Source organism: Trichosurus vulpecula, chromosome 9, assembly GCF_011100635.1.
Source record: "Trichosurus vulpecula isolate mTriVul1 chromosome 9, mTriVul1.pri, whole genome shotgun sequence".
NCBI classification, from domain to species: Eukaryota; Metazoa; Chordata; class Mammalia; order Diprotodontia; family Phalangeridae; genus Trichosurus; species Trichosurus vulpecula.
The window spans coordinates 97,177,195-97,190,797 of record NC_050581.1 but is presented as its reverse complement, the minus strand read 5'-3'; the positions used below and the strand labels follow the sequence as shown (position 1 = coordinate 97,190,797).

The window sequence follows — 13,603 nt, the reverse complement described above, 5'->3', positions numbered from 1 at the left end:
CCTCTCAGCCCACAGATACCAAAGACAACTTAGAAGGTCAGCAGGAAGGGTCTGTCATACCTGGATGAGAGTAGAGCACAGTCTGCACGAGCACAGCCCTGGCCACAGCAAACCAGGAGCAGGCCTTGGAAGTGACTGAATCAGCAACCATAGCAGCTGGTTCTGGACATCTCAGTCCACAGACAGTAAAGGGGTCAAACAACTGATCGGGAGATTACAGGAGTCATTGCTAGCACTGAGGCAGGACTCTGTCACTTTGCTCTTACTCAGTTCCAGTTCAAAGTCCTGGGTGGTAGTCCCAGGATAAGGAAGAACACTAGCACAGCAGAGGTTGAGACCACAGTAGAGGGGGGACTCTCCTCACAGTTACAGGGCAGAAAAGAATGCTTGTAGTTGCTCACAGACCAGAGCATAAGCCAGGAGAGTAGTAAACACCTCTCCTAAGATCAGACCACTTTAGAAGAACTGAAAACTTACAGGGCCCTAGAAGTATCTCCGAAAACAGCTGCACAAAACACCTGAAGCTTGAGACAGTGTGTCCTCCACAATGGAAGCAGAGCCCTCCTTTAACAAAGACTTAAAGTCAACTAATAAGCTGGGAAAATGAACAAACAACAGAAAAAAAAACTGACTACTGAAAGTTACTATGGTAACAAAGAAGATCAAAACATACACTCAGAAGAAGACAACAAAGTCAAAGCTCCTACATCTAAAGCTTCCAAGAAAAACATGAATTGTCCCAGGTCATGGAAGAGCTCAAAAAGAACTCTGAAGATCAAGTAAGAGAGGAAGAGGAAAAATTGGGAAGAGAAATGAGAGTGATGCAAGAAGATCATGAAAAATGAGTCAACAGTTTGGTAAAGGAGACACAAAAAAAATACCTTAAAAAACAGACTAGGCCAAATGGTAAAAGAGATCTGGAAAACCAGTGAGAAAAATGCCTTAAAAAGCAGAATTGGCCAAATGGAAAAGGCGTACAAAAGTTCACTGAAGAAAATAATTCCTTAAAATTTAGAATGCAGAAGTGAAAACTAATGACTTTATGAGAAATCAAGAAACAATAAAACAAAACCAAAAGAATGAAAAAATGGAAGACAATGTTAAATATCTCGTTGGAAAAACAATTGACCTGGAAAATAGATTCAGGAGAGATAATTTTAAAATCATTGGACTACCTGAAAACCATGATCAAAAAAAGAGACTAGATATCATCTTTCAAGAAACTGTCAAGGAAAACTGCCCCAATATCCTAGAGCCAGAGGGTTCCCTCTTTCTCTAATCCCCTTCCCCGCTACTTTCCTGTAGGGTAAGATAAGATGTCCATGCCCAAATATGATGGAATACTAATGTGCTATAAGAAATGATGAGAAAAATGCTTTCAGAAAAACCTGGAAAGACACATGAGCTGATGCAAAGTGAAATGTACTGTGTACAGAGTAACAGCCATATCGTAAGATGATCAGCTGTGAATGACTTAGCTATTGTCAGCAATACAACAATCCAAGGCAACTCTGAAGGACTTATGATGCAAAATGCTATCTATCCCCAGAGAAAGAACTGATAGTGTCTGAATACAAATTGAAGCACATTTTTTTTACTTACTTTATTTTTCTTGAGTTTTTTTTCTAACCTATGTTTTCTTTCACAACATCAAGACTATTATGGATATGTTTTGCATAATTACACATGTATAAACTATATTAAACTGTTTGCCTCCCTCAAGGGAGGGAGCAAAAGAGAGAATTTAGAACTCAAGATTTTGTAAACAAATGTTAAAAATTGTTTTTCATGTAACTGGGGGAAAATAATTAATTTTTTAAAAAATTGTATAGACCCTCCCTCCCACACAGATACACAAATTATATTAGTTATAATACAAATGAGAAAATGCACGACAAAAGAGCAATGCTTTATGTGCAACATGTGGATCTGCAGACTGTTTGCACTAACTGCAGGCCCCCAGGTTTCCAAGCTATATAATTTGGAAACCACTGGTCTAAACAAAAAATTTTATAGTTAAAAGACTATTAAAATTGTTTAGGATCTAAACTCTTGGTAAAAAGTAATGAGAGCTTGAATTACAATGGTGACACTTGAGGGGAAATGAAAAAAAAATACAAAAAAGTATAAAGACATAAAAGAGTTGCAAGCAAAAAGTTTTAGTCATTTCTGGATGGAACAATTAGAAAAGTCTTCACAGAACAACTGGCATTTCAATGGGTGGCTAAAGGATGGGCACGATTTCAATGAGCAAGCCTTGAATGCCAAGCTAGAGAGTTTGGCATTCATCAAGTAGTAGGAAGCCAAGAAAAAATTTTGAGAAGAGTGAATTAGAAAAAGGACTCTTCCAGTTCCCAATATATGATTGTGTGTGTGTGATCCTACACTTAATCTATCAGCAGTGTGTGGCATGACTTTCATGGGAAAGAAACTGAAAATGATGAGATTAATTACGAAGTGACTATAATAATCTAAAGGAGAGATACTGAAGTCCAAAACGAGGGTGACAGAAATGAGAACGGAAAGGAGAGCACAAGTTCAAGAAATACTATGAAGGGAGAATTTGACTAGATGAGTATGTAGTGATTAGAGTGAGTAGTGAGAGAGAGGGAAGAGTTAATTAATCAACAAGCATTTATAACATCTACCAAGCACCAGGCACTGTACTAAGCACTAGGGATACAAAACAAGAAACTACAGGGTGTCCCTAAAGTCCGGACACATAGGGAATCTCATGAACATCTCATTAACCCTTTCACGGAAGACTGTGTTGTTCAGTGACTTCTTTTTCTGGGGTATGCCAAAGTAGAAGGTACACTCAATGAAAATCACAGAAGTAACACACTTGATTGAATGCGGAAAGAGCGAATTTGCTAAAATTCACGGCAATGTGGAGTTACTGCATCGAGTTCATGTGAATCTTGCAAAGTGTACCAACCTTTGCATCACAAATGATGGAAATCATATTGAAGATGTTATTTCTTAATATTCCAATTAAACAAAATGTTGTTGAAATTTCATTCATTTATTTCTTGAAAATATGCATTTTTTCTATGTGTCCAGACTTTAGGAACACCCTGTAAATGGTCCTTGCCCTCAACTTGCTTACATTCACCTGAAGAAGCAATATATATATATACATAAGTAAATACAAAAGGTATTCAAAGTAAATACAAGGTAAGTTTGAGAAGAGGGAGAAGCACAAGTAGCTGAGGAGTAACAGGAAAGGCTTCCTGTAGGAAGTAGCACTTGAACAGAGCTTTGAAGAAAGCAACAGATTCTCAGAGAGGAAGATGAGGAGGGAGTGAGCTCCAGAAAAGGAGGAGAGCCCATACAAAGACAGGAGATGGAAAAAGGAACATCATATGTAAGGAACAGCAAGTAGATCAGTCCGGCTGCACTCTGCAGCACACGTGGAGGTGTTGTGGATGGCCTGAACCAGGAGAGTATCTTTGAGTGGAAAGAAGGGGACAGACGGGGAAGACATTATATAAGTGGATCAACAAGAGCTGGAAAGTAATTCAGTGTAAGGAATACGGAAGAAGAATCAAGGCTGACTCCAGAGTTGTGAACCTGAATGACAGAGAGAATGGTGAGATCTCTGTGAGAAATAGGAAACCAGGAAGCAAAGGAAGGGAAATACGGAAAGAAAGGAACAAGGATTCACTAAGCATCGGTGTGCCAGGCACTTTACATACCTCTCATTTGATCCTCATGATGACCCTGTGAGGGGATTGCTACTTATATTCCACATTTTACGGTTGAGAAAAACTAAGGCAGAAAGAGGTTAGTGACTTGCCTGGGGTCAGAGAACTAATAAGTGTCTCAGGTCCTCCTGACTTTATGGCCTTTCGAGCGCTTAAAGGTACAATGATGCTCAGACACTTTGCTTAGGTTCCTATTCCAAAGCTATCCAGTTCCCTGGCACGGGCTCCTGATCATTGCTGTCAAGTGTGCCTCTAGTCACATCTCTCCTATCCCTGCCATACATGTAAACCTGTTCCTAATATTTCCCCTCACATCTAGATTCTACAATCCAGATGACATTTGAATACGACATTCATCTGCCTTTTGTCGACCAAGCTCTAGCCCATTCTTTCTTCTCTCACCTGACCTAACAAGCCCATAACTGGTTAACACCACCTCCATTCTGACTTACTCTTGCTACCTGCCTAACCCTCTAGGCTTTTCTACCAATTCATCAGTCCTAGACATTATACTTATAATATGCTATCTCTTATGATGTGACATGACACCTTACTTTACTGTTTCCTTTACTCATCACAGTGAAAGTGTATCTTTTCCCTTCTCTACTAGCACAAATGCCTGCACTAAGCAATTTTATCAGTGAGCAACAAATTCTCTACCTTGTGGTTTATGTAGCATTTCAGAAACTAAATGAAAGAAGATGGATAAAGCACTCTTCTATAAGTTAGTCTACAAATGTTTGCCCATCTTAGATTGTTTTTTTATCAATCAAGAAAAATTTGTTAAGTGCCTGTACTTTGTTAAGTACTATGCTAATGGCTGGGGATATAAAAAGAGACAAAAGATGGTCCATACCCTCAAGGAGCTTACAATCTAATAAGAGAAATAACATGTAAACAAACATATACAAAGCAGACTATATGCAAGATAAATAGCTGTGCTTGTCCTTTGTTCTGGAAGAGGACCATGGCATCAGGGAAATGACGACATGACTTGCAGTTGACTTGGATTTGAGTGAGGGAGGCTGTGCAAGGTCACCAGCCTCACTTTCTCCTCCAGAGCCATCTGGGTCCAGTGGCCAGATATTCACCAGGATGACTGCAGATGGCCCTGGATGCAGTGGGAGACCCTGGCCCTTTCAGGCTAAGGCCTTTTCAGGTTCTCACTTTGAGTAAGGTGATGCCCATTCAGTGAATGCCCCTTTAAGAAGTTAATCAAGGGATGGCCCCTTTAATCAAAACTCAAAAAAAAATCAAACTGGGAGGGGAAGACCCTCACAGTTCCTGGCCAAAAGAGAAACAGTTATTATCTGGTATTTACATCCACTCTGTGCTAGGAGGGCAGGAACCTACTGTCCAATCGATGAACTCCACAGTGAATTGGGTTTAAGGCTTGTTTTTTGAGAAAGATATCTAGCCAGTAAACCCAAAGTCAAGGAGGCAGCCTTCAGCCATCCAAATGGAGCACAGAGAGAAGGTGGCGGCAGCAGCAGAGGCAGTTAACTGAGGGAAGGCATTAGAAAGAGAGGTTAGGAAAGGATACTTATAGAAGATGAGATTTCAGCTGGTACTTAAAAGGTATCAGGGAGGACAGCAGTCAGAGTAAAGGAGAGCATTCCAGGCATGGGGGACAGACAGCCAGAAAGAATGCCTTTAGAATACCAGCCAGGCCAGCATCATTGGACTGAAGAGTACAAGATGGGGATAAAGGTATAAGAAGACTAGAATGGTTAAAGAGGGCTAGATTATGAAGGGCTTTGAATGCCAAACAGAGCATTTTGTATTTGATCCTGGAGCTATTTGGGAGCCACTACAGGTTATTGAGTATAAAGATGATGCAGTCAGATCTGTGCTTTAGAAAAATCATTTTATTGGCCATATGGAGGATGGACCCATCATCAGGCTGCTGCAGTAGTCTAGGAGTGAGGTGATGAAGGCCTACAACAGAATGATTGGACGTGTTGGAGGAAAGAAGGGATCATATTCAAGAGATGTGGCAAAGGTGAAATTGGCTGGCTTTGACAAGAGATTGAATTTGGCAGGGGGTGGGAGAGTTGGGGAGAGATTCAGAGATAATGAGCAATACAGAATGACTCCTAGGTTCCAAAACTACACAGCACTAGGAGGATGGCGTTGCCCTCTAACAGTAATAGAGAAGGTAGAAAGGGAAGCAGGGTTTGGGGAAAAGATAATAGTTCTGTTTTGGATATATTGAATTTAAGATGACTAATGGACATCCAATTCAAGATGTCTGAAAGGCAGCAGGAGATGCGAATTTGGAGGTCTATGGTGAGTTTGGGGTAGGATGAGCAGATATGAGAATCATCAGCATAGAGATGATAATTAAATCCATAGGAGCTGATAAGGTCACTAAATGAAGTAATATAGAGGGAGAAATGAAAAAGGCCTAGGACAGATCCCTAAGGGACACTTGTGGTTAGAGGACTATCTGGAGGGGGGTCTAGAAAGACAGACAGAGAAGCAGCAATCAGATAGGCAGGAAGGAAAAGAACCAGGAGAGAGCAGTGTCCCAAAAACCTGGAAAGAAGGAGAGTATCAAGGAGGACAAAGTAAGTGATCACCAGTGTCAAAGGTTGCAGAGAGGCAGATTAAAGACAATGAAGATCAAGAAAAGGCCACTGAATTATAATTAGTAATTTTAGAGGGAATAGTTTCAGAGGAATGAAAAGACCAGAATGATATGGTACCCAGCACAATACTACATCCACAGAGAAATATATTCTGTTAATTGATGACAGCGATATATTTAAATGAACTAGTAATCCTTTTTTTCAGTCAACTATTAGTGTCTGATTTGAGGTGAATTTTTGAATCAAGGAATAGTTTCATATAGTTGGACAGTATAAGTGTACATAATAAAACTTATACTACCTACCTTGCAGGATTGTTGTGATGACAGCACTCTGTAAATTATAAAATATTAAATAAACGTGCACTTCCATTGCCACACAGGACAATTCTATGTTCCCTCTCCTTGATCTATAGAACATGTGTTTTCAGAAAATTAACTTTGTTTTTACATTAACTGAAGCAAAATATTATATGGACAGTAGAGTTACTGCCCCTGCCATTGAAAATTACATGACATTTTCCAAAGTCAAAAAGAAACAACTTTATGATTGCCCAGTTTTGTATTATCCAAGCCAATTCTCCCCAGCAATTGCACAGATACATTTCCAACTTCTGACTCAGATATATCTGTTAAAAATTCTGTATTATTGTGCATAAATCCTCTTCAAAAAATACATTAAAATTATGTTGCTAGTTACATTAAAAACAATGAAATTTTTTTAAAAAGCAGAATTGAAGTGAATAATGTTAATTTCAAATATATCTAAAAAGAAATAAAAGATTAACCATGGAACAAAACTTTTCTGAAATTTTTGAAAATCACAACAAATTCTAAATAAATGCATAAGAAATTGTTTTTAATCATTAAGAATTTCCATCAATACTCCTACAGAGGGAGAAAGTTACCTTTTCAGATAATGGAAAAAGTATTGGGAAGCTGACAGCTCAAAGTTCTGTGAAACCTGCACATTTTTATTAATAATACATTAAATGGAGATTGGCTTCATTACTTAAAGTAAGGTCTCAATTAACAGTTCATTGAAGACATGTAAATAATGTCCTAGAAAACCTACACAATGGGAAAAACTATACTATGTCAACACATACCACAGGCAGGAAACAAACCCTACCAACTTCTGATGGGTACAAAAGAGAATATGACTATATCAACCCACTGGGTTGCTTAAGGAAAAATTTCTTCTAGAAGGGATTAAAAAAAGGGTTCTCTGTTCTTGCATCACAGGAATAAATTTTCTTTTCCAAATTTATACATTTTTTAAATGCCAAAAAGATGATCAAAATATTCTGATTATAAAATAGGAAAAAATTTTACTATAAAGGCACATCAAAATGCATTCTAATTGCTAGGTGACTGGAAACTATAGTCCTTTGTCTCCAAGTTCTAAAGGTTAATATAACTTAAAATTAATAAAAGACTTTTTTTTAAATGTGTCATAAGGCACCTATCAAATGTACCAATAACTTGATATAACCTCAAATTTGTCCATTTTGGCTTAACAAGAATTGGCTGGAAGATTGTTCATAAAAAATATTTGTCATCAATATATTTAAGGTTGATTTCTGGACAATGTCTTTGGCAAGGCACGTAGAAGATTTCTGAGTGTTCAGGTTTATTTTGTATGGTGGAGAAGACAGACTTTTTAACATTCGGACAAAAAATGAAGGAAGATACACCTGGAAAGAACAGCACCAGAGTCCAAGGATTGTCTAAAGACAAAGACGGTCTAAAGAACAGATAACATTTTCCTTTGGAACTCTGAATGTTTAAATACAGAATATATTAAGGATTTTCACTTCCAGAAAATATATAACACTATTGTCCTTCAACACTTTTTAAAGAATTAATCTTATGAAATATTTTCTAACATAAGGCTACATTAATTTTTGACAATGCATGCATATTGTTCTGTGTTCAAAAGGTGTACTAAAAGAATTATAATTCATAATTCATCATTTGGTCTATTTTTTACTGAGTAGTCTAGAGTGGGAAAATTGTAGTCTAGTCTATTGTCTGCTCTGACACAAGATCATCTTCAGGAAGTCTAGCAAAAAATGTTAGTAGAATGGTAGAATTTTTCTTTTAAGTTTGTTCTATGGGAACAATCATGGCACTTTGAATTCTGATATTATATTTCTTCCAAGTTATATAATATTTTAGATGCAGTTTGGTATAACAAAAAGAACAAGAAACCAGAAAGCAAGAAACCTCAGTCTTGGTCCTGGCTCTATCACTCAAAAGTAATTTGATATTGTCAGTTTTCTCATCTGTAAAATGAGAGGTTGGACTTAGAAGATCTCTGCAATTCCTTCCAGTTCTAAAATTCTATACAATAGTTACTACTTTGTGAATATAATTCCAAATGAAATACATTTTTCAAGCTCAATAACTAGAATGCCTCATCATAGGATGGTAGTAGCAATCAACTTTCAAACACTATCCTGGAAAGACTTCACATGAACTGATGCTGAGTGAAGTAACCAGAACCAGGAGAAAAGTTGACACAGTAACAGCAACATTGTGCAGTGATCAACTATGATACTTACCTCTTCTCAGATATATGATAATCCAAGACAATTCCAAAAGACTCATGATGGAAAATGCTTTTCAATTTCAGAAAAAGAACAATGGAGTCCAAAAGCAGATCGATGCATACTATTTTCATTTTTTGTTTGCTTTTTTTGATGTGGTTTTTCCCTTTTGTTCTTTTTTTTTCACAACATGACTAATGTGGAAATATATTTAACATGACTGCACATATATAATCTATATCAGGTTGCTTACTGTCTTGGAGAGAGAGGATGAAGGATAGAAGGAGGGAGAAAAATTTGGAACTCAAAATGTTATAAAAAGTGAATGCGGGAAACTATCTTTCATGTAGTTGGAAAAACAAATACTGTTTACCAAAAAAAAAAAATTCAAATGCTATGTTAACCTAGAGCAAGCAAGCTCTGCAAATTGGACCAAACTGGAAAGGCTTCTGGTATGGACCCAGCAACAGATCTACCATTTGAGGAGCAGCACGGAGAAGTTCTGGGAGATTCTTCTCAAGGCTAGCTACCAGGTGCTACAACTCATAAAGACTGTCTGCTAAGGCATGAAGTAGTCAAAATCTCCATCAGTGGAAGATACAAAATAAAGAAATGAATGCCTGAAATAAGTTGGCAGAACTAATCACTATTACCATCAATGTCATTTTACCAGCACAGGCACTGAAAGGATACATTTAACGTACTAACTATATACTTCTATTTTTAAATACCTGTACTAAAAATTGTAACTCTCTTCTCTCTGCTTCCCATTGTTCAGCTTGTAATCTAAATTCCTCAAGTGCTGTCTCCCTGATATGAGATTCCAGCTCATTCTTCTGCTCCTGATGCTGATCCAATGTCTCCTTCATATGAATAAAATTTTGCTTTTATTCATCTATTCAATAAATATTCTCTCTCCCCACCCTCAGTTTAAATAAACATATGCATGCTTCAATTAACAATAAACTACAACTTCTCAATTTACTGAAATTCATTAACAAAAAATATCACACTTATGTTACATCAAAGCCCTGTATACTTGAATAGGAAGCTATGTAGTTTCACATACATCAACAGAAAAAAGAAGCAGACTCCAAAGAACATATATTAGCATCCTAGTATGCAGCCTGCTACGTGTGTACAGCATCATATGTGGCCAAAAAACACCTTGGTGGTTAAGAAAAACAAACTATGATTCAGGGTAATGAAGACTAAATGAGAATTTTAAGGTCAAACAAGAATGGGGAAACTAAAAATTAAATTCACTCCCCAGAATCGTTTTGGACTTTTTTGAAAGCAAAAGAAAGTAGGAAGCATGTTGGCTAAATATTAAGCATTTTTAATATGTATCTTGTAACTAATATGCTTTGACTCTAATATATTCCTTCTGATAAAAGCCTCTCTAGCCTTGATCTATAGCCTCATCACACTAGTGATCATTAATGGAGAGAAAGTAATAATCAAAATAGAATATACTAGCACATATAAACTAACTTTTGCATCTCTCTACCTCAATTTTTATCTCCCAAATGTATTTTATTATTTCTCTTCTTTGAGTATGGCAGGCATCCCTTAAAGATCCTTGAGTTTGAGTCCCAGATAAAACAAAACTAAGCAGGTATTATGACAAGTATTATTTCTGCCATGTACCCTGCTCCCAGACCCAACCTACTTAGTCAATTAATATGTTTCTTATTTCATTCTCCCAAAGTGAACCCAAATGCATGACTGGCTAGCACCCTAAATTCTGACATTTCACAGGCTTATTAAAGCTGCCATGAAATTTGATGCTGCTACTTGATTTATCACTATCACTTTTAAAAAAGATACATGCAAATAGAGAAAGTGCTACAACAGCACACCTCACAAAAGAAGCATCTACCAAAACCTAAAAACTTAAAGATTTGAAAGTGGAATAGGTAGAGCTGAGGCAATGTCTGACCTTAGCATGCTATGCATGATGTGGTCTGATTAGTGGGAAGTCAAAGGATGTAGTGTATTTGGACAGGGGCTGCCCTGACCTGGGCTTGTGAGAATTGTTGAATATTCTAAGCATTAAAGGTAATTCTACGTAAAAAGGGCACTGGTTTGAGAAACTGAAGGCACTCAAAGGTTGAATCCAATTGTACTGCACACTTTTTAAAAATAATAAACACCTCAAAATCACCCTTCAACTTCTACATGATGCCCTCTACACAATCCTTTTAAGGGATGCAAATGAAGAAATATACCATAAAATAATTATACTAAATATTCATTAAATGTTTATATAACATGTTTCATGGATGACATTTAGAATCTGAACTAGATATATAAAATATTCTACTGCCAGTGTGGTATGTTCAAACAAAAATACATATTCCAGTCATATATAATCTCAAAATATGTCACTGCTTGAGTGGCAAATTGCTATATTTCTGTCATCTCTTGCATTTCATGCAGACAAATTATCCTGTCATTTGGTCTAGAAACATCTAAAAATATTTTCACAGCAAAAGTTCTAATGTGATGAAGGAGACTGAGAAAAATGCAAAAAATAAAATAAAAATAAAGGAGAGAAAATAAATATATTCACACATACACAAGCACACACAGAACAAGCACAAGTGATAAGAAGCCTTAGTGTACCCCTACTTGCTGTTTACCTCTTCTAAGTTAGATTTTCTTGGTTTACAAAAAAATACATTGAAAGTGGACCTTCAAGCCAAAAGTAAAGAAACCAAAAATTCATAATGAGAACACTGTACCTTTAGAACAGTCTCTAGTCTATTTTTTTCTTTCAAAAGAACATCATATTCTTGATTACAGTTTTGAATTATGTTGTCTCTCTCCTCCAAATCCAATTCAAATCTTCTGCATTCTTCTTTCCAGTTGTACTGAGAAGTCTGAAATGCCTTGTCGATCTCATTTATCTTCCCGTGAAGTTCTGAATTCTGTACTATAAAGGTAAAATGCATGTTTATATACATATATGTGTATATGTATATGTCTTCTGAATATATTTAGAAATAAATGTAAATCTCAGAGGTGTCTGGAGCGTAGCTTTAGTCCTTACTTCCCTGCTAGTCGGGGGGCACTGATCCTCCCAAAGCTAGTTTCCACATCAATAAAATGTGAATAACAATACCAGACAAATTCACATTTGCAGGTTTTCTATGCCAAAGAGCTAAAAAATTATAAATGCAGTCAACGGTACTTTCAGAAGTGCAAAATATTACTGTTAAATTATAGTCAATAAAATATATCTTAATTTCTATACAAAATAAAGACAATAAACACATATGGGAATATATTAACAATACGGTAACTTAGTAAAGTTAAAAATGTTCATCCTATTAAAATTTAAACAGATTAAACTATTATTGTAAGAAACAGTATCTATATTGATTGCTATCACTCATGTTAGCAACATTGTCTAACCAACTCAATTAATCAGTTTGAAATATTCAATAGGCAGTTAGAGACACGCAACTAGAGCTCAGGAGAGAAACTGGGGTTGAATATACAGATCTGGAATTCATCTGCACAGATACAACAATCAGATACATGGCAGGTGATGAGGTCACTAAGTGAGGGAAAAGAAAAGGGCCCAAGTCGATCTTGGTGAATATTCATAATTAGGGCTATGACTTCATTGTTGTCCTTCATAATTGAAGAGAACCAAAATAACATAAGTGTACAATGTATCTGACTGGCTGATCAGACCAACATGAACTTGGAAGACTCTAACACAGGTCGGGCATAAATAATCAGTATGAACATTTGGGAAGAGGATGAGTCTCACATCTTTGTGTGCCTCATGTTTCTTTTGAGCTACCATAATTCTGCTTTACTCCTAGAGTACAGAACCTTCTTTGATGACAGCATATCATGCCAGGTGGTCCCGCGCTAATGCCTCCCATGTCTCACAACTGATACCAAAGTTCTTCAGAGAGACCTCGAGAATGTCCTTGTATTGCTGCTTCTGATCTCTGTGTGAGCATCTGCCTCGTGTGACTTTCCTATAAAATAGTCTTTTAGGAAAACGTATGTCTGGCATTTGAACAACATGGCTAGCCCATCAGAGTTGTGCTCTTTGCAGTAGACTGAGTTCAGTTTGAGAAAGAACCTCAGTGTCCAGTACCTTATCTTGCTGGGTGATCGCCAGAACCTTCCTAAGACAATTCCAATGGAAGAGATTCAGTTTCCTGGCATGGCGCTGGTAGACTGTCCAGGTTTCACAGGCATACAACAAGGAGGTCAGCACAATTGCTCTATAGACCTTCAATTTGGTAGCCAGCCTAATATCTCTTCTCTCCCATACATTCTTTCAGAGTTTCCCAAATGCTGACTCGGTGAAGTAGACTATTTTTAGGGCACCTTTTCTAGCCCCTTCATCGTGCCAGGAGGTGAGCAGTGTGATTTTTAAAGAGGCTGCTAAAACATCCAGGGTGCTGCTAAATCCAATTGCTGCTTCAATCCAGTGAGAAAACAACCCGATATCCTGGGCCACCTATGTGTAGGGTGGTGACTACTATTCCCAGTGTATCCATACCTGCTGTTTTGTCATTAGCCTATCACCACAAGACTTCAAGGTAGGTAAAATATAATAACAATAAAATACAGGTAGTTAGGTGATCCAGTAGATAGAGCATTGAGCTTGTAATCAGAATGATTCATCTTCATGAATTCAAACCCAGCCTCTGACGTTTACTACCTATATGACCCTAAGCAAGTCACTTAAAACTGTTTGCCTCAGTTTCCTCATCTGCAAA

At 37.1% G+C, this 13,603-nt stretch overlaps 1 protein-coding gene across 2 annotated transcripts in view; it reads right to left on the bottom strand.

The window, feature by feature from the left end:
- CCDC171 (coiled-coil domain containing 171) overlaps window positions 1–13,603 on the bottom strand; it is a 496,942-nt gene that overhangs the window by 428,838 nt on the left and 54,501 nt on the right. For both annotated transcript variants that reach the window (XM_036739306.1, XM_036739307.1), the window contains exon 5: window positions 11,597–11,787. In XM_036739306.1, the coding sequence (XP_036595201.1) occupies window positions 11,597–11,787 (191 nt within the window). The remainder of the gene's footprint in view (window positions 1–11,596; window positions 11,788–13,603) is intronic.